We start from the raw sequence: 19496 nt of genomic DNA on the forward strand, positions 1-19496 counted from the left end.
TAAAATTTAAAGGGGGAAAGATAAGACTAAGAACAATGCAAGCTGTAATTAGCTGTTGTTCTCAGAATGACAGTCCAATATCTGTAGAATAGTTGCGTAAAGAAAGAGGAAATAAGTTAACTACAACAAAGTCCTGCTTTATATATCCGCCTTCCCTAGATAAGCACCTCACGTAAGATAAGCACCTCACGTAAGATAAACATCTCATGTATGATATTTATCCGCGCCCCTGGTTCGTTAGCTGAAGCTTACCCATCCTCGGTTTTGAAGACGCTCCCTATAAGGATCAACCTGAACAGGATTTTGAGACATCAAAGTCTACATAGGATGGAAACAAGACAATGGCTCTACAGCCGTATGTCTAACGGTACTGTTCTTGCATCTCATCAATCTTTCCTCAAGTCTGAAACCTCAAAGGCATCAAGTCTAAAAATTCTATGTTCTTCCCCTTTATAATGGCTTAAAATCTTGTATCATTGCTCCTGTATCCCTGATTTGTCGCTTTGTCGCGCAGCGACACTTCGGCACTAGCATATTGACGCCTAATTATCTCAGATGTCCAGATGTAACCTCCCTGATCCTTCGTTACAGGGGATGCGGTCAGCTCACCTGCATTGAGCTTGACCTCACAGGTTATTTATTTCACGACGGAAGTATATATTGCATGATTTAATCCTGATAATACATGTGTGACTCCCGTTCTCCATCTTTCCTTACTACATCATATTATAGGCGGAATACTTCACAGTGCTTCCAATTGACATTTTGACTCGAATCGATCGAAGTCTCCTTCTTACCTTGGTATCATGGCGACTAAAGAGGCAGAACCCTTCCAACCCGTCGCCCTGGATTCCCGGTTCGAAATCCGTCGACTCGAGTCATCACAGCATAGAGACTGGGCAAAAGCAATCTTGCTTCACACCAACATCTTCCACTCCCCAGTCTGGTCAATCATCTACCCCGACAAACAGTTTGACAAAATATCTCAAGGTTGGGAGGCCATGAAGTATCTCGTAGATCTTCAAATCGACTCCGGCTGGTCGTTCGGCGTGTTCGACAGGGAATACAAGTTCAAACGCCCCGAGTCGGCCGCCACGGGAGGCAAACTCTACTGGGATCTCACGAACGCGGGTGCCTCCGCGGCGGACCTCCTGGAGCAGATGGACTTCCCGCTGGTCTCCATTGCCCTAAGCTACGACGGAATCAATCCGCCCGAGCCAGCGAAATTGGGGCCCCTGATCGGGCTCATCCCGGCCTTCGGAACGCTGTACATGGAGCTAGCCGCGCGCGATTCGCGGGACCCAACCTCGTGGAAGGCGAGGAAGGCGGGGGAGGTGCTCATGCGGAATGGGACTAGTACGCGGGCGGATTATGAGGGAAATGGAGTGATGAAGAAGGCGGCTTGGTGGCTGATGAGGGAGGCGGCGAGGAAGGGGTTTACGGCGATCCAGATTGAATGTGTCCATGATGCGGTTACTCATGTGTGGTCGCATCCTCCGGAGCCTTTCAAGGCGGACGTCGTGGCGAGTTTCGATTCGAAAACTCTGGAATATGAAGATGCCGATGGGAATAAGACGAAACCATTTTACCCGGCAAAACAGGTTGTTTCAGCAATCTATGTTAGATTATAAACGGAGATCAATCATTGGAAAGTCTATATTGGAGTATGGCGCCGGAGCACACTGATATGACTGGACTATGTAGTTTTCCTAGTATCATTAGCGCTAAATGGCAAGGGGATGGGCCGTTTTCATCTCGGAACCGTCCTTTCGTTCTTCTCGACTTTCGTTCTTTTCGACTTGCTTCCGTTTCGGAAGAAATGGAAATCGCCGTTTCTTCTTCGTCAATTCCAGCCATCGTTCAACTGCTCGAGCTCTTTCTTCTTCAGGCGCCCGTTCCAACTCGTCCGCCCCTTGAGCCATCCGGGCCAGCGCAACCTGCTCTTTCGCTCGCAAGCCCCCCATGGATTGCATGTCTTTGACCATTCCTCGGTAGGGCAAACTAACGGTATTGATCATGGCTGGACAGATTAGTATGCTAAAAAATTAAACACGCGGAGGGAAAGTCGGCTCACCAGCTGTGGGCTTGAACGCTAGCCCTCCCACCCCATGAGCAAAACCTTTCACGAAACCCACGCCCCCTTCCTCCATCGCGCCTTTGACGGGGAGCGCAACGAGACCATACATACTGTCAAATACTGCCAGCCCCAAGCCCTACTCAACATCAGCGGAATTCTTTGTTAGATGTCAACTACCTACCTTCCCCGCTGCACCGATTCCACTGAAGGTACCTGTAACCCGCTCGTGAGGCCGCGCCGATTTATCTCCGTACAGCAACGGCAAGTTATGAAACCCACGGCCGGTTTGTAGGAGGATCTCGAAACTGGTGGCTACTCCACTTACCAAAACCCTTCCCACGCCTTTGGCCATCCCGGCACTGGCCCCGTTCAGCACGGCTCCTGCGTAGGCTGCCCCGGTGGAAAGGGACGCCTTGGATGATGACGTCGCACTGGTAGCGGACGTCTGCACCGATGAGATTTGTTGGGCTTCCCCACCCCAAAGGCTGCCGGATTGCTCCGTGGCTGGTGTCGAGCTCGCGCTCGCGCTCGCGCTCGCGGTTTCGGTGGTCTCCACCATGGATTGAAGGGCCTTGAAATCCTCTTCCGTGATTTCTCGAAACACCGATGATGATGATGAATTGCTCGAGGCTGGCCGAATCTCCGACCCTTGCAGTTCAGATGGCTGAGCGTACGACCCTTCCAATTCGAATGGCCCTTGAAAGTCGTGTGGTGACTCTAATTCGGAATATCCGGGTGGTGGCAAGCTCCCCAACGAGCTGGTATCTCCAAATGTTGAATTCCGGCTCAGCGGAGGCCCTGTTATGCTAATATGTGGTAGGGGTGCAGTGTAAGACCTGGGTGGCCCTTGGGCGGCCTTTTCGTCCGACCCAGGCCCTGTAAGTGCGTGCCCAGCTGGGAGTGTCGCTGCGGCTTCGGCTTCGTTTTGACGTCGCTGGGTTTTCACCGCTTTGTATATCGACTTCGGGGTATCCATAAACACACCTTTACCCGTATCTGCGACTACGTCAAGTGATGCTGCTAATGCGCCTGATATCGGCTCCGTGGGGTACCATTCCGTGTCATAGATACGATGACGGAGACTACTGTAATTAGCTTAGCCCGGTTCGTGAGGAATTTCAACTTACAGCTTTAGGTCCGAGGCTTTGATCAATTGCTTCGAAAGGAGCAGTGATGCCGCGAAAGCACTCAATCTCCATCTCTTTCTCTTATGCTTCCACGCTGCCGTTCTTTCTGGAATCAGCACGCATCGCATCTCGTCGGCCCCAAGCATCTCGTGAAAGCTCGCTGCGCCCATTTTGGTCCCGTCTTCTCGATCAATTGACTCCTTGAGTTCACGGGCTCGCTCTTGTACGCTGGGTTGGAGCGCGAATAGAATCGCCTCGGAGAGATTCTCCGCCGTCAATTGGGATTTGGGAATCGGCTTCGGTCCCGCACCCGCTTTCGCAATCCGATTGCCCCAGAATGGTTGATCTCCGAAGAATGGAACGATCACCGTCGGCGTCCCGCACGCGATTCCTGCTGCCGTGGTCCCAGCGCCGCCATGATGCACAACGCATGATACTCGAGGGAATAGCCAGTCGTGGGGCACATTATCAATTAGCATGACACCATCTGGAAGAGAATCGGCTCCGATACCACCCCAGCCTTTGTTGACTAACGCCCGCTGGCCGGACATGATCGCTGCTCGAAATATCAACTTCGTTAGTGCATCTGGGTCATCGACAACAATGGATCCAAAACCAATATACACCGGACGTGGCCCCGCGGCGAGGAAGAGTTCCAGTTCCCGATTTGGGGTGAACGACGAGGCTTGCGGCAAGAAATAGAAACCTGCTACTTGTAGATGGCTTTTCCAATCGTTAGGTTTCGGAATGAGGGATGGAGACCTGTAACTATTAGCGAGATTCCATGATAGGCGTCGAGTTAACGTTCCAGCAATACGTATGCGGTACGCGCAGGGCACCCAAAATTCGAGGGCCGAATGCCAGATGGATGGGCGAGAGGTTCAACAACTTCCGCCGAAACTTGTTGATGACATCCCCCAAGCCCTGCCAGACGAGGGTCTCAACTAGGGGGTAGGATAAAAGATTGACAATCCCAAGCTCGGTACTGTTCGTGGATTGGATGTTGGCCAACGGATGAGGAAATGCCGTTGTCGAGGACCACGGCATCCTATCACTGTCAGCACTTCATCTTTTACGTCTTGGGATGCCTTACGTGAACATGATATGGAGGGGGATATTGAGTTTTTCGGCGCAGTGGATATGGCCAAAGCTGGGAGGGTTTGCAATGATGCAATCCGCCACAAATGGTCGGTTTGAAGTGCACAGGTCGTCATCTGCGACAAAACAGGACTTCCAACACCCTTCAAGCATCTCGTAGGTGTCACGGCGGCGTTCTCTGACTTCAGCACTGAATAGAGCATCAATGTTAGGGAGCAGTCCGGGATGCTTGACCATGAATGCCATTAGCTTAGCAGGATCCCCGCCGATGCTGAAGAATTCGAGGCCATTCTCTTCCACGAACTTTTTGAAGACCGCGTGCGTCGCAATTCGTACCCGGTGATTCCATTGCTCTTTCAACACCTTCCCAAGTGCCACGAAGGGCTGCACATCTCCCCTCGAACCGACCACCTGTATGACCACATTCAGAGACGGCGGCCTCTTGTGCGGGTGATCGGGAATCAGGCTTGGCGGAATCCACGCTCTCTCTGGAGCTGGTGTCTGAATGCGATATTGGTCCTGGACATCGCTTTGCAAGTCGGCCAAGAGGATACTTGAACGCGAGAAACGCCGTTTCAGGTTGACGTTGATGTTGATTCGTCCATCCTCTTCAGGACAGTATTAGCACTTCGACGAAGATACGATGTTGTTCCGGACTAACCGTTCACGCTTGCGCGTGTGTCGATACCTCCACCTTCGGCGTGAACCTCGCCAGTGGGAAGAGACTCGTCCGCGAGGGTGTCCTGATCCGGATCCTTCGAATTCTCCATTGCACGTCGTCCGTGTCAGCTCCTATCCAGTTTTATTCCAGAGGAGACAAAGACGCGATTCCCCAGAGAGTTGCGTAGTCAACAAATATTTCAGAACCATAAACGTGATGTAATGCACCTATGCAATCAATCAATACGCGCAGTATTTAGACTTGGGGGAGTTAGTACGTGGAGAGCATGGCTTTGGAGCCATTTGCTATCTTCAAGGTAGCAACTTTAATGGATTGACATGGCGATCAACGTTACCAGTTTGGATATCATGAACTTGCTATTCAATAGGAAATCTATGAAATCTTCAGCTCCCTCCTGCTGTCCTGCATTAGAATCAATGTGGCGTGCAGATGGGGGCCGAATATCTGAACAGGCATGTAAGCCAAGCTCTCAAGGTATTCCCTTTTAAGCTGGCGCGGTTATATACGATTGGTTAGTTAATAGGATATCAGTATTGACCCTTGTTAAACCGTCCAAGGCTACATAGTAAGTGAGAGGCGAGAACGTGAAGCACGATTCGACTTTGGTGAAGACCGGACGAAATTTCAAGGCCGTAATATGGGACATTGGTTAACCTGAACCCTGGGACCCAGCGTACGCGTAAATGGAGTTATATTGTCAATCGTCCTACCTAATTCAAAGGCAGGATAAAAAGTAATGCATTGTCTTCATTGAGACAAATTTGAGTGAAGAAAAGATAGAATTAAGAGGTCTGAGAACTATATCCCCTGGAGATCGAACTCATAATTTACCTTCCCCTTACATTCCCTCTAGAACTAGACCTTCAAGTCCACCTCTAAAACATCATAAGCGAACTTTCCCTCCATCGACGAACTCATCCACCACATAAACCCGGCCGTGAACCAATCCCGAATCACGGTGAAGAACCAGCCTAGGTCTTTGTTCGTCTCCCACCGCATGTCCGCTTCCTTGAACGCAGCATCGATCCTTGGTCGCCGGAGCTTTTCGAAGACGTCAAAGACATGCTCGAGGTTCTTTGGTCCATGATGTCGTAAAATCCTCGAGAAGAGAACCGCATCCTCGAGGCAGAGACCGACACTTTCTCCCATTGGAGGCATCTGGATTTGTTAGTTTGGTATGGGTTAGAAAAGGGAGTTGACTTACTGCATGTGCTGCATCTCCCATCAATAGGATCCTTCCCGACACCCACTTCCCACCAGCCGGCAACTTATACACGGGATACAAAAAGAAGGATTCAACCTGCTCTATCACCTCGCCAATGCATGGGACGGAACCATCTCGAAACAGCGACTGCACCCTATTCCGCACTGCTTCCTGATCTTCCGACGCGAGCTTCCACCCTTCTTTGCTCACCACATCATCGGTCTCCATGACCGCAGCCGCGTACATCCTGCCCCTGTCTCTCGTGCAATAAGAGGTGAGCAGCGACCCTCGTCGACCTTGGAACATGCCTGTAGATTCGAACGGGATTTCACTCTTGAGACACGACGCGTCGGAGAACCCGTAGGCGGTGGCGATCCCGGAGTATACGGGTTTCCGATCCGGGTCCACGAATTTCATCCGCACCGCCGAATGAATCCCGTCGCACCCGACGACCAGATCGCCGAACACCTCCTCGCCACCGGAGAAGACTGCCCTGATCGACGAACCCTCCTCGCCCGGCTGCTCGATCGACTCGAGCTCCATCCCCCACCGCACGCGTCCCCCCTCCTCCAAAAACTTCTTCCGCATCACGTCCACCAACGTGGACCGCATCACGCGCAGCGCTCGATATTTAAACTTCTCCGGCTTATCGAAGTCCATTTCCCCGAGTTTCGCCCCGGTGCGGTGGGAGAAGATCTCCAGCCGGGGGACATCGCATGCTTCATTGACCACCGTGTCGAGGATGCCGAGATACTCTAAGAGGCGTAGGGCATTGGGCATTAGGTGAATGGCACCGCCGAGGGTGGATATAGAGGGGGTGAGGGTAGGGTCGGAGCGGAGCTCGTAGATCGTGACGGTGATGGTGAAGGTGGGGTCGGTTTGATTGAGGCGCATGAGGGAGAGGGCTAACCCCAATCCCGTGATACCACCACCGATGATAATGACGTTCAGCGGCATCGTCGGTCCGTGAAATCTTGACTTAGAGCTCCAGGAATAGGAGAGGTCAAAAACTGCCGCTGGAATGGAAATCCCAAGACTCGGGAAATAGCAAGGACAGACAAGATAGGAACGGAATTAGAGAAGCGAGGGCTTTCAGCTGCTATTTATACCGGCAATACACCACCCCCCCGAAATATCGCATTGCTCGGATTCGAGGTCAACCAATCAAACGCCAAGACATTCGTGATAACGCATTTCTGAACGCCATGATCGTGCGCACCACGCAACTCATCTTATCCGGCCGCGTAGTTTGAGATGACGTTTCGGTCAACTTGGATTCGTGCCTCTGGAGATTTGGATTCTCCATCGCGGATGTATGAACCCGGCTAGTGGAGGTGAAGGTCCAATATTGGCCTCTCCCTCTCGACCAACGGGTATTACCTACACTCCAATGTCGGAGATATGGAGATATCCAGATCCATCCTGCTTGGCTAGCCCTGAAGCTTTGCAACTTTCTCTTCGCGTTCCTAGCGATGATGCGACACTCTTTGATACGCGTCGCGTCGTCAAAACCGCGACCTCCGTGCCGTGCATCGCCCATCGATATTCCATCTTAATTGTGCATCGCGCACAGTAGAGCGCTCAATCCCTCTCACAATCTCACCCCGTTCCCCTCCTCCTCTTTGCCTCATCCCGAATCCTCTGCTCCAACCGCACCTCCATCTCCCTCTGCGCCACCAACGTCTCCAACTCTCTCCTTACCCTCGCATTCTGCTCCACCGCATGCTGCCTTTCCTTACTCCGATTCCACAACCCCATCACCTGCGCCGCCCGATCCTCCTCCAGCGCCCGCCGTAGCCCGTCCTCGTTGCGCACCCGCCGCCGGCTCACCAGCGCGGTGGCGAACGCGATCTGCGTTTCGGGGGAGGGGCCCGCGCCGCCGGTCGCCCAGCCGGTGGGGTGGGTGAGTTTGATTTGGGGAAAGGCGGTGAGGGGGTGGGTGCGGCGGGGGTCGGAGAGAGGGAGGGGGAGTTCGGGGCGGGTGAGAGGGGGTGGTGTGGCGGTGGGAGGAGGGGCGTCGGAGGGGGTGGATTGTTCGAGGACGGCGGTCATGAGGGAGTTTTCGAAGGATTCGCTGTAGGGAATGTCGTGGGGTGTCCATGGGAGTTGTTGGTCCATGGAGACGTCCTCGTCTTGAGGTGTCAATGGGCGGGTGAGGACTTCGGGGGTGTCGATGTCCATTTTGATGGCGGGAATTCTCGTTATTTCTAGGGATGGTAAGATTGGAGATTGAGGGGTTTCCCAAATATAGCAAACGTGCTTGATGATCTTATTGTTATGGTGAAGTTGAAGATGCAAGTTCCAGCTCGAAATGCAGCGTTGAAGTTGCCTCCACATGCTTGGCGTGTCTGAATAAACCAACCTTCGCGATTTGATCCTATACGGTACTCTCTCCTCCATACCGACATCACATTTACCAACCGATTCAACACAAATTCGGTTACATACCGTCCTCCCTACTCTTCATATCATTTACCGTAATATCGCGATCTAAGCCGTCGCCGCCGAAGAACCTATCAAGCGCATCATGGTACTTCCTCTTCCCTCCAAAAGCCATACCCACCACTAACCTCTCCTCCAGGCCGACAAACTCCGCGCCCAGCAACAACTCGAGCAACTCCAAGCCCGCTACGTCGGCACCGGCCATGCCGACACAACGAAATTCGAATGGACCTCCAACATCGCGCGCGACACCTACGCAAGCTACGTCGGGCATCCGCCGCTGCTTCAGTACCTCTCCATTGGCATGGGAGAGCCGCGGGAGAAGGTTAGGGCGATGATGATCGAGGTACGTTGGCAGTTTAGATGGGGAAAGATTGCTGGGGCTAACGATGGGTAGAAAATGATCCAGCCGGTGGGGAAGCCGCCGGAGGTGCAGGATTGAGAGAGTTGGGTGCCGTTGGAAACGAACTTGGTTGAAGAGACTATCACGCGAAGAATGAGGGTAGAGAGACGGTTTTCTGCCTTGCAGGAACGGATGGGGAGGAATGGTGATGGGGAGGAAGAGGAACTGCCGGACATCAAGGCGAATGCGAACGAGTCTCCAACTACACTCACGGCGCGCTACTTAATCGGCTCGGTGTGCGGAGACTACCCAGGACATGACAGCATATGCGCATGACTTCTAAGGTCACCTCGTGGACTTAACAGTCAACTCATATACCACGACCAGATTAGGTCCGCCTGCGTATACCATATACTGATCTATGACATTGAAACTACGCCGAAAACCTGCAGCATCATATCATGACCCAGTCGACTATGTACCCGTGAAGCCACCTACGTATGTTCAAATGCACTCCAACCCGCTCAGTCGCTCTCGCTCCCACTCCCCGTCGGCCCCTCATCATCATCCTCCTGCACCACATCATCCCCCGCCATCATCGCGAACTCCGCCTTCCGCAACATATCCCTCAACGCTACGTTTCGCGGATCCGCCAGCTCGACCGGCTTCAGCTTCGCCTTGTTTCGTATTCTTCACTCAGTTAGCATCGCCACTTATCCTGCGGTGGGGACGTCGATAGAAAGAAAAGATGGGTGGTGTGCGTACCTGGGATCACACCCGGCGTCCAGCAAAATATCCACGATCCGTAACCCCTCGTCCCAGCGTTCTTTCCCGAGCTCGTTGACGTGGCGCACCGCCTTATGCAGCGGCGTGTCTTTCTCCATGCGGTCGAAGTTGTCGATCTCCAGCCCTTCCTGATCGAGAAGCATGTCGAGCACCTCATCTACCCCCGAACCACTCCATTAGCTAGCCATCCTCTAGAGTATATTATCTCGAAGCCCAAGGCGGCTGAGAAGAGATACGTACAGCTCCCATACGTCGCAGCGATATGCAACGCCCCGTTCCCCACGCCGTCCACCGTCCGGTTCAGCAGGGCCGCGATCTGCGGGGGACTGCGTTGCTGGGCGAGCACTTCGTCGAGGAGGTCGGGGTTGTTGCGACGGCATGATTCGAGGATCAGCTCGCGAGGTGTGGCCCCCTGGGATGGGTCGGAATTAGTTTACGGGGTCCTGACAGTATATCGAGGAGTGATTATCGGGAAGTACACACCTCGTCAGCCATCTGAGACGATCGGGGGTGGTTACGGGAGGGCGGCGAGGAGCAGGTGGTCAGCGGGGACGGATGTGCCTCAGTCCTCGCGGTGTTGGTGTCGGACAACGCGGGTGGAAAGGAACTTTGTTAAATCGAACGGTTTGTTAGGTCTAGAGACAGGACAATCGAGGCCGGAGAAGGTGCGAACGAGAGAGAAAGTCTGGTCCTTGAAATAGGACAGGAAATAAGTATACGCATGCCGCTTTGCTGCGGTTCGTTCCAAATCCTAGTCGAGACAGGGGGGTGGAGGGTGGAGCTGGAGTTTTGATATCTCGACTGGATTCTGGAACAACAGAATCAGATCTTGCCCACTTCATCATTTTCCTTTGTATTTCTGGCTTCAACTAAGCTCTACTCCCTCTATACGACTTCCAGGGGCGAGTCGGAATTCGACCATAGACTGTTGCACTGGTCTATTCATTCTACTCCTCCCAACCCATATCCTAGCCTACCCCGAAAATGTTGCTTTGTACGTCTCTCCTTCCTCCCTTCCTCCCCCAAACCTCGCCTCAAGCCAATATTCCCTCGCCCTCTCCTAACCACTGCTCCCCAGTCTGCCCCCTCTGCTCCAACCTCCTCCGCGTCTCCCAAACCCCCACCAGCGCCCTCCCCAGCGGCGACCCCTCCCAGGACCGCAACCGCTTCGAATGCCGCACCTGCACCTACCAGCGGGTCATCGACCGCCGCTACTACGAGCGCACGCCTATGAAGCGGAAGGAAGTGGACGACGTGGTGGGCGGGGCGGATCGATGGGATAATGCGGATAAGACAGAAGGTAGGTTTTGGTGTTGGGTTGGGTTTTTTGGGGGTTTGGGGTAAAGGCTGATGGTGGTAGTGAAATGCGCGAACGATCGGTGTGAAAATATGGAGGCGTATTTCTATTCGGTGCAGATTCGGAGTGCGGATGAGCCGATGACGAATTTCTATCGGGTAAGTTGGTTGGGGGTTGGTTCGGCGGATTGGGATGGGAAGTTACTGACGCTTCTACGACTAGTGTACGACATGTGGCAAGCGGTGGAAGGACTAAGAGGTTGCTTTGGCTTTCTGGAGGTCGGAGATGGTGGAGAGACGTGGGGGGGCTGGGAGCACTGGGATATGCATTTGTTACATGCATTACATGGAGTTTGGACGGTTGATACGCATTGAGATACCCATTTCGATTTATCTAGGAGTCGGAATGCCAAAGGAGCTTACAACCTTATTTGCGAACCGACTGTTGCCAGGATATCATTGACTAGATCTGTATCGCGGGCATGGGTCGGAACCAGCGCCAGTGATTATAGTGACGCTCGAACTCATTCCATCGTCCGGCCAAGCTCGTGATATATGCAGTTCTTACCCTACCCCGAAAGAGCGAGTTTGCGTCGTCCCATGCTTGCTTCAATCGCAAGGCCATTAAATTTCTTGCCACCATCCAGGAATGGCTGGAGGTCCAAGGTCGTGGTGATGATGACCGCGAAGGTTGCGTATCGCCGACTCGAATCGCCGAAGCCTCAATTACACCCGTACACTTCTTTCCCACTCTATCTCCCAATCCACCGGCCCTCTCATTTCGATTCCAACCAAGGCTTCACCGCGATGCTGCCGCCAATTCTCGGTTGCTTGACTAGACATGGAGGTATGGAACGTAGGCTCCCTAGTATCCATCTTCTTCGGGCGACCTCGCCTCGTGGCCAGCGACGACGTCGGAGTCCCGGATTCAACTCGTCTTTAAAAAAGGGATGAGAAGAAGCCGTCGAGATTCTCCTGTACCATCCGGGATGGTCGGGTAGGCCTCGTGCTTGCTCGGGTCCTGAGGGTTCGAAGGGGCTTGGATGTCGATGTTCCGCGCGATGAAAGCGATGCGGAGGATGACTCTGGGGCCGACTTCCAAGGAACTGACTGTTCGGATGATCAATCCTGCGAAACAGAATTTGAGATGCCCGATTTGACGGATTCGGAGGATTTGGATTTCACACCGAGGGCTGTGGGAAAGATAATCCGGGGGTATCAGCGCCAAGCGATGAGGTATCAGCGCCCGAAGGACGTGATCGCACGAGAGCACGACCATCCGGATGGGATCGTAGCGGAGTGACTCTGGATCATCCGTAGTCGTGGTGCCCCTTGACGTCGAGGCGCCGCATTGTATCCACTTCGGTGGAATCCGCCTGTCGGGTAGGCGCTGTTTCGCTCAGGCTATGATTGCCTTGCGCTCGATCATCGGAATGCTCGAGTTGACTAGCACTGTGACTTGGTCGATGTCGTTGTCGCCCCCAGACTGCCAATCGTCGTAGTGGTAGCCTTTTCAATTTCGTCTCGCATCGATATCCTTCATGGCTCAGCGCCTAGTAAAACAACCTCTGATCGAGTATCCGTGGACGACCGTAGCAATCCACAAACAATCTTCCTCTCACCCCTCCATCCCCGCCTTCATACCCTCCTCAATCATCTTCAACACCGTATCTGGTGACAGTATATCCCTCCGAAACCTCTCCTCCTGCAACAGCTCGATCGCGCGCAACGTCGGCCCTGGATACGACAGGTAGCGCGCGTACGCCGGGTCCTTCCAATACTGCAGGTAGGCAAGGTAGCGCACGAAGGCCGGCTGGTCGAAGTATTTCTGCGCCGCGAGGTGGTTGAGGTACCAGGGGTTGGAGAGTGACTGCACGAACTCGAGTTCGATTTCGAAGCGGGTGTGGTTGTTGAATTTGGGGGAGGAGGGCGGTGGTGCGGTCATGGTGGGCGGTCGGGGAGCTGGTTTAGGGGGAGTTGTTTGAGAACGTGGGATTTGTGGGATGTTGGGTCGATCACCGTGGTGGTGGTGAAGCCGAAGTTGAGCGTTTCCAATTATCCCCAGCGATCTTGAAAGCTAACGACGTACCGCGTAGCTAAGAGCTATGAAGCGAGATGACAATCGCGTGCTGAATGTTGAATGCAGGGTCTGCGATGTTTTGCTCTGTGGGGACCGGGGGATGTGTCCGCCAAACTGAAACGGTGATGATGTCGCCGATGTCGTGAAACCAAAAGGTGCTCGGAGCAGTGTACAGCCCCTGAGTTTCGAAAGGGAGAGGAATGGCGTCAACCGACAAGCACGCAGCGCGATTTTGGTGCTACTGACGAGAAAACCAATCAGGTGAAAGTCGCTGAAAGCCGAGGGCTGGTTTAGTTCGGATTGGTCGCGTTGCTTGTGAGACGGATTAAAGGTTCTTGATCGCTAATGTCTGCATGGACTGATGGTGAGCGATGCGGATAGGAAAGTGGAAGCATGTGAAGGGTAAGATAATATCATCGGGTTGTGGCAGATTCACTTGGTTGTTTCAGTTGGTGTAGATGTACCAGAAACCTCCACCCAGCAGTTCAGTTATCACTCAGCGTCACCTTAGCCCTTGCTTTCTCTTTCCCCACGATGATGCGGTTATTGGGAATAATAGACCAAGCGTGCTTAATTTATTGGTTTCCTCTGTCATTCACTGGAGAAAATGATAATAATTCGAAATGCGCTAGGCTATCCAAGCGCGGTCGCTTCAGCACTAGTTCCATTAAATACGTGAAGTGAAGGCCGATCAGGGTCACACTGGTCTGCAGATCAGTTGTGAAAGTGCCGGAGATATCTCGAGTTTCGGGATAGAAGGAGAAAGTGATATTCTCCCCGGTCTCTAGATTTTGGAGGTCAATGTGGAAAAGAGGTTATATGTGCTGCGGATCAGGGGATTTGGATTCTGGGTCCAGAGTTTAGACCTGCGAAATCCTACTTAGTTGGAGCAGTAGCCAGTAAGGGATGGAATATGAATGCATCCTAGGACTAGATATTGATTAAATCCCTCTCAGGCTCATGGCAGATCAATGGAACATCCATCATCCCGGACTGTTTCCTGGAGGGACTGGGGAGAGACTGGAAATCAAAGACACCAGTTAATATTGATCCGGAAGAGAGGGCAACGAATTGCTTGGTATGCCTTTGTGACTTAATTACCCAGCATATGAAATATCAAATAGCTTCTCCATTCAGCTTTGCGATATCAAAGTGATCAAGTGAGCACATGCAGCATCGTGCGGGGTCTAGAATCTCTCCGGAGCAATATTCCGTAACTACAGGTAATTCAGTTGCACTTACCAATCCGATTTAAGGGCCACAGGTTACAGTAATCAAGGTCAGCAGCTGTTATTTGTATCATTTATTGCCTGCTTAGAGAGATTCCCAACTGTCCTTTCCACTACGCATTCACTATTGTCTTCACCCCTGATTGAAGTGTTGCCCATTTCAATTTGGTGGCGTTCGCTCCAATTCAGGGTCCCATAATCCCATTCCCCTGTAAAACTGCCGATAAAGCCCAAGCAGAGAACTGATGAACATGATTGAGCCGGCGCGGAAAGAGAGCCAGTCCCAGGCTATCCTAAGCTATCTCAAGCCCAGCCCTTAGCCCAGCGTGTCCAGTCCCCCACCTCCCGCTTCCACGCAACCCTTTCTCCAGCTTAAATCAACCTCTCCCTTTCTTCAGCTCTCCGCCTCGCCCTGCTGCGATGCTCCGTTCCTTAATAATCCATCTTTGGCTTCATTCAGAGGAATCTCCCATCCCCAATCTATTCCTCTTCCCTTACTTGCCCCCAGCTGTCCATTACCGCATTCCCAAGCTGACCGTGTGTGCTATATTATCACTTGGACCAGGAAGCTGGATTTAATAGTTCACCCTCCGTCCCACCAACCATCGCATTTTCACTTCAAACACCTTAGATTCACCTGTCCTCCCACCAGCTCTTATCTGTCCGTTAGCCGGTCACAGCATCGTATTAACCGTCTGGATCCCGTACCTGGACGTTTCCAATCCCGTCGCCGCTGCCGCTATCCGCCCGCTGGAGATACTAACCTCCTGGAGCGTGTCGCGCAAGGACTACACTATTCAACTGCTGTGCTCGTGAGCGAGATCACCGAAGTCGCCTGAGCACCTCGGAAATCATGTCGCTCGCACCACCCCCAAGTTCAGGGCCAGGTATGTTGGTTTGCACGCTACTTCACTACCGTATTCACCTTCACTTTCACTTCCGTCGAGCGCGCCAAGTCGGGAACATCACTTCACTGTGTGCATCCAACCAAGTCCAAGATCTGTCGCGGGTGAATCGGGTCGTCCATGTCCCTTGCCACAAAACATGCCCAGCTGGCAGTTTCCTTGTTGTCATTCCCTTCTGAAACAAACCATCCCCGATCGCCCAACTTCTTCCCTTTCAGAATTATGATCTGCACTTTTCTCTTGAAACCTGAACGTTGAATCCTGAACTCACTCTCCTCCTCTTAAATAGACAGGGCCGCGTCGACCCTGAGTCTCGAACTCCCCTCCAACAACCCATTCCGCAAATCCAGCATCCCTTCCCCCGCGATCCCGTCGCCTGATAGCCTCCCTCCAAACGGCCGTCCGGTGTCTCGCAATCCCTTCCTCGCCGACTTCGAGCAAGCAACCGAACCGACCCAGAAATCGGAGAACGCGCCGCTGATTCGTACCATGTCGCCGCCGGATCGGTCGTCGCCCGTGAAGACGAGTTTTGGGAAGGATGCAAAGGACTCGTTTGTATGTATTCGCCCGATTTCCCCTTTCTCGTTGATCCGGGTATCGTTTGAGCTGCCAAAAATCGTGGGCCCATGTTTCAATCAGACAGCTCCTAGCAGCTGTGCAACCGATGGTGTAAACTGTTCACTTCGCAGATTCACCTTCCAGCTTCACCTCTCAGTTTCATCTTCATCATTCCCGGAGTTCATTGATGAGTTCACATTCATCCAATGGCTTCCATACTCTCCACATCATCAGCCGTCATGGACGAGAAATTCCAGGAGTTCAGTCGTACTTTTGCTAACTATCCGCTTCTAAAGGAGAATTTGAGCATCAATGAGAAACCACCAATTAGGAGTGAGTTGCACGACACATCGTTTGTGACGTTTGCTCATATTCCATAGAACCAAGCCCTCAACCGCCGAGTCGCTCCGGCACGGGTCCACTGAACACCCATCGTTCAGCTCTTTCCAACGAAGCGGGTAAGCCCACTTCACGTGGTCCTCCGCGTCCTCGTCGAGGGCCCCGTGATCCATTCGACTCCCCCGAGAAGTCGGAGAATCGCCGACCTCGACGAAACTCGGACTCTTCCATCACTCCCGTGAAACCCTCGGGTGACGATGACCGACGACGACGAGAGAGGAAGCATCGGGAAAGTTCGCGGGCCAAAGATGGGAAAGATGGCAAAGGCACCAGAGACCCACGAACGGGTCGCATGAGGAAGCCGGGTGGTTTTGATACGATCGACAACCTGGATGTCACAGGAATCTACGGCTCCGGACGTATGTATCTGCAGCAACTCCCTCGAAACCCAACATGCTAATGTAACCAGTGTTCCATCATGACGGTCCCTTCGACGCCTGCAACCCGCACCGCAACCGCCGCCGCGACCACAAGGCCCCCATGGAAGCCTTCCCCGTCAACAGCGCCAATAACGTTCTCGGCCCCTCCGGCCCCGTCAACAAAACCTTCAACATGGACCAATTCCACGGCACCGTCCCCGAAGGCTTCACCGACTACAACAACACCCAGCGCCCTCACAAGGCCCAGCGCGGCGGCGTCTTCAACCCTGTCGAGCGCGCCGAGCAAGTCCACGGCGAAGAGACCTTCGGCCTCGGCACCTCCACCTTCCTCGAAGGCGCTCCGGCCTCCCGCGCCGCCATACAGCGCCGTGAGTCCGAAGCCGAGGAGAAAGCCCGCCTCGCCGCCCTCGACCCCGCCGGCGGCCTCGGCCGCAAGAAATCCTTGGCCCAGCGCATCCGCGGGATCAGCGCCCCGCGCCGCTCCGTGTACGATGCTAACGGCGTGAAGATCAGCAGCCCCGAGGCGCGGTTCTCGGCGGCGGTGACGTCGCCGATGGGGCAGACGCCTGGATCGGGGCCCGAGCGGTCGAAGACGACGGGCGGGATGAAGACATCGGAGAAGAATCCGTTCTTCAACGAGTACGACGATGCGTACGAGCGGAAGGGGGCGGCGATCGCGCTGGCGAGGGGGAGCGGCGAGGAGCCGCGACGGTCGTCGGTGCCGGCGGTACCGGCGGTGCCAAAACTGATCCCGGTGCAGGATGAGATTAGCGTGGTGAAGCCGGGGGGCGAGAAGGTGGCGAGCCCAACGAAGGTGACGGCGAATCCGCTGGAGCGGCGGACGACGACGGATGGGGTGGGAGCGGAGCCGGAGAAGGAGAAGGAGAGTGTGGAGGCGGTGCAGAAGGCTCGGGAGGGGTTGATGAGTCGGATGAAGAGTTTGAAGGGAGTGAGGAGGAAGCCGTGAGGTGGGACAAAGAGCGGATTGATTAATTGACGAGAGAAGATGGTGATGGGTGGGATGATGGACGACGATATTACACTACCCAGAAAGGAAACGAGGAACGCGAGTGGTGGCTGCGCATGGATGGATGGCATTGGTATGGCAACGAAGACTTGCTGACCACGCTTGGGCCGTACGTCTGGTTGGATCCGCATCCAAGATGGCGACTGTTTCCTTCTTCCGCATCCCCGCAGGAGATGGTTGGAAACGATGCTGCCCGACGAGATGTCTCTACTTTTACGTCGCCAGACGAGACATCGCCTGGTTCATCTCGAATAACCCCTGAGGATGCCAGGTGGACCTCTGGCGCTAGACTACACTGCACTGGGCATGGACTGGTTGTTTATTCTACCTTACCTGACAGAAGAGATATTCTTTCTTCGATGGCGTATTTGTATCAAGACTTTTCCATGGATACTAGAATGGTTCATGATGAATTCATCTTTTTCCCCTTTGTTCGGTTGTTGCGAGTGAGGAACGTGAAGTTTTGAGCGTTCACGATGCTATTGTTTATATGTCCAAGTTCAACGGTTGCCTTCATCTGATCTCTATTTGCCGTATCCGATGCCTTCATTTCCGTTGCTTCTATTGCACCTGCCTGATCTTCGCTAGACATTGAAACATCAAATGCTATTTCGTTCACTTTCCATGTCGTGCCTAACCGGAACAATAACCCCCAGACACCGAATTTCACTGGAAACCGATGCCCGACTGGATTCGCTCTCGCTGAATCTATTTGAATCCATTTCTAACTGAACATATTACCCGGACTAATTAAGATAGGTTGCTTAAAACAGCTTGGCTACGGTGGTTATAACCGATTGGACGCCTTCAGCCGTCGCCATTATGAACCTACTAGCCACCTGCACGTTTTCGTTCCCCGACAGTATCATCCTATCCACGCTTGCCTTCCTCGCCCGTCTCACTGCGGGCTGCCTCTCGAACAGTACCTTGTAACCGCATCTGACCACATCCAACTTATTCCACCACCTTTCGTTCCCACTTTCAGAACCACCAGTACAGTACTAACAGTCAAGCATCGCATCAATTAACGTCTTCAACTCTCATGCAATCCGTTGTGATAACTCAAACGCATATCCCACGCTCGCCAGCACGCTCGCCAAATTCACCAACGACGACACCCCATGCAACACCCCAAACCGGCGATTCAGCGCCCTCATCTCCCCACTCACCGGCGCATCCCGCCCCTCCCCCGCCCGCTTCCCCTCCCTCGTCTCCTGTGCCTTCCGCCGCCTCATCGCTGCGTTCGTCATCGGGCCCAACACCGCTTTATTCACCAACCCCCCCAGGAACATGATGGCGAGGAGAGTTTTCGTGGCGAGGGTGCCGTGGGCGAGGAGGGCGCGCGGACCGGAGCTGGAGGTGGAGGGGGAGGGGTAGGTGAGGGCCATGGCAAGGGGGAGGGCGGTTTGGATGGTGAAGTAGATGGGGAAGGAGGCGGATTGGAGAGCGGAGAAGTGCGGGCGGGGGAGGGTGCGGAAGGAAAGGATGCTGGCGACGAAGGTGTTGTAGAGGTTGGCGCCGAGGAGGGTGCCGTAGCTGGTCGGGTCAGTAAGATGGATGGATGGAGTGGGGATGGGGAGCGAACCTGAGGATGTGGTAGGGGGTTGGGGATAAGATAGCATCCATCTTGTCTATTCAGAGGCGTTTATTACTTCTATATGGGTATAGTTCTGTTCTTTGTTGTTAAAGAAACGACTGGAAGCTGGTGAGACTGACGACGTCCAACTGGTTTCCTGGTGACTAGTGATGGTATGAAAGCTGCCAATCAAAGGACATGGAGCTTTGGAAATCCGGGGTCCGAGACGTTGAAAGCCTGGGCACGTGATAACGCGTTGAATTAGTCGACGCTAAAGGGCCAAGACG

At 53.5% G+C, this 19496-nt stretch overlaps 11 protein-coding genes across 11 annotated transcripts; 5 read left to right on the plus strand and 6 right to left on the minus strand.

Moving 5' to 3' along the window:
- Positions 1–345: 345 nt before the first annotated feature.
- On the plus strand, positions 346–1755 carry P152DRAFT_454772 (uncharacterized protein). The gene has a single exon (XM_033678653.1). It carries the CDS (start codon positions 807–809, stop codon positions 1629–1631), a length of 825 nt encoding a protein of 274 aa, XP_033538146.1. The 5' UTR covers positions 346–806; the 3' UTR covers positions 1632–1755.
- On the minus strand, positions 1725–5072 carry P152DRAFT_470529 (UDP-Glycosyltransferase/glycogen phosphorylase; the record flags this gene model as incomplete). Its single annotated transcript, XM_033680981.1, has 7 exons — positions 1725–2020; positions 2075–2213; positions 2259–3159; positions 3205–3966; positions 4022–4252; positions 4298–4910; positions 4964–5072. 7 exons carry the CDS (start codon positions 5070–5072, stop codon positions 1725–1727), a joined length of 3051 nt encoding a protein of 1016 aa, XP_033538147.1.
- A 641-nt stretch (positions 5073–5713) lies between these two features.
- Positions 5714–7324, minus strand: P152DRAFT_126820 (FAD/NAD(P)-binding domain-containing protein). The gene is made up of 3 exons (XM_033673741.1): positions 6189–7324; positions 5829–6142; positions 5714–5773 (listed from the first exon to the last, which is right to left on the minus strand). The coding sequence occupies exons 1-2, from the start codon at positions 7143–7145 to the stop codon at positions 5840–5842; spliced, it is 1260 nt and encodes a 419-aa protein (XP_033538148.1). The 5' UTR covers positions 7146–7324; the 3' UTR covers positions 5714–5773; positions 5829–5839.
- A 496-nt stretch (positions 7325–7820) lies between these two features.
- Positions 7821–8336, minus strand: P152DRAFT_378326 (uncharacterized protein; the record flags this gene model as incomplete). The annotated part of the gene is made up of 1 exon (XM_033675667.1): positions 7821–8336. A coding segment is annotated over one exon (516 nt), but the record flags the coding sequence as incomplete, so codon positions are not given.
- A 248-nt stretch (positions 8337–8584) lies between these two features.
- On the plus strand, positions 8585–9414 carry P152DRAFT_428672 (putative splicing factor 3B subunit 10). Its single transcript, XM_033677336.1, has 3 exons — positions 8585–8718; positions 8770–8976; positions 9028–9414. The coding sequence occupies exons 1-3, from the start codon at positions 8716–8718 to the stop codon at positions 9070–9072; spliced, it is 255 nt and encodes an 84-aa protein (XP_033538150.1). The 5' UTR covers positions 8585–8715; the 3' UTR covers positions 9073–9414.
- On the minus strand, positions 9189–10367 carry P152DRAFT_454776 (ankyrin repeat domain-containing protein). Its single transcript, XM_033678654.1, has 4 exons — positions 10243–10367; positions 10000–10171; positions 9739–9916; positions 9189–9663 (listed from the first exon to the last, which is right to left on the minus strand). Exons 1-4 carry the CDS (start codon positions 10252–10254, stop codon positions 9498–9500), a joined length of 528 nt encoding a protein of 175 aa, XP_033538151.1. The 5' UTR covers positions 10255–10367; the 3' UTR covers positions 9189–9497.
- Positions 10368–10743: 376 nt separating this feature from the next.
- Positions 10744–11311, plus strand: P152DRAFT_470534 (uncharacterized protein; the record flags this gene model as incomplete). Its single annotated transcript, XM_033680982.1, has 4 exons — positions 10744–10753; positions 10838–11059; positions 11120–11214; positions 11279–11311. 4 exons carry the CDS (start codon positions 10744–10746, stop codon positions 11309–11311), a joined length of 360 nt encoding a protein of 119 aa, XP_033538152.1.
- A 1362-nt stretch (positions 11312–12673) lies between these two features.
- Positions 12674–13000, minus strand: P152DRAFT_464046 (mediator of RNA polymerase II transcription subunit 31; the record flags this gene model as incomplete). The annotated part of the gene is made up of 1 exon (XM_033680537.1): positions 12674–13000. The coding sequence occupies one exon, from the start codon at positions 12998–13000 to the stop codon at positions 12674–12676; it is 327 nt and encodes a 108-aa protein (XP_033538153.1).
- A 2092-nt stretch (positions 13001–15092) lies between these two features.
- On the plus strand, positions 15093–16429 carry P152DRAFT_127042 (uncharacterized protein). Its single transcript, XM_033673742.1, has 3 exons — positions 15093–15251; positions 15559–15824; positions 16124–16429. The coding sequence occupies exons 1-3, from the start codon at positions 15218–15220 to the stop codon at positions 16205–16207; spliced, it is 384 nt and encodes a 127-aa protein (XP_033538154.1). The 5' UTR covers positions 15093–15217; the 3' UTR covers positions 16208–16429.
- On the plus strand, positions 16420–17573 carry P152DRAFT_388850 (Pal1-domain-containing protein; the record flags this gene model as incomplete). Its single annotated transcript, XM_033675952.1, has 2 exons — positions 16420–16585; positions 16636–17573. Coding segments are annotated over 2 exons (1104 nt in total), but the record flags the coding sequence as incomplete, so codon positions are not given.
- Positions 17574–18673: 1100 nt separating this feature from the next.
- Positions 18674–19259, minus strand: P152DRAFT_388370 (uncharacterized protein; the record flags this gene model as incomplete). Its single annotated transcript, XM_033675924.1, has 2 exons — positions 18674–19169; positions 19219–19259. The coding sequence occupies 2 exons, from the start codon at positions 19257–19259 to the stop codon at positions 18674–18676; spliced, it is 537 nt and encodes a 178-aa protein (XP_033538156.1).
- Positions 19260–19496: the final 237 nt, after the last annotated feature.

This window comes from Eremomyces bilateralis (assembly GCF_010015585.1).
Source record: "Eremomyces bilateralis CBS 781.70 unplaced genomic scaffold P152scaffold_2, whole genome shotgun sequence".
NCBI lineage: Eukaryota > Fungi > Ascomycota > Dothideomycetes > Eremomycetales > Eremomycetaceae > Eremomyces > Eremomyces bilateralis.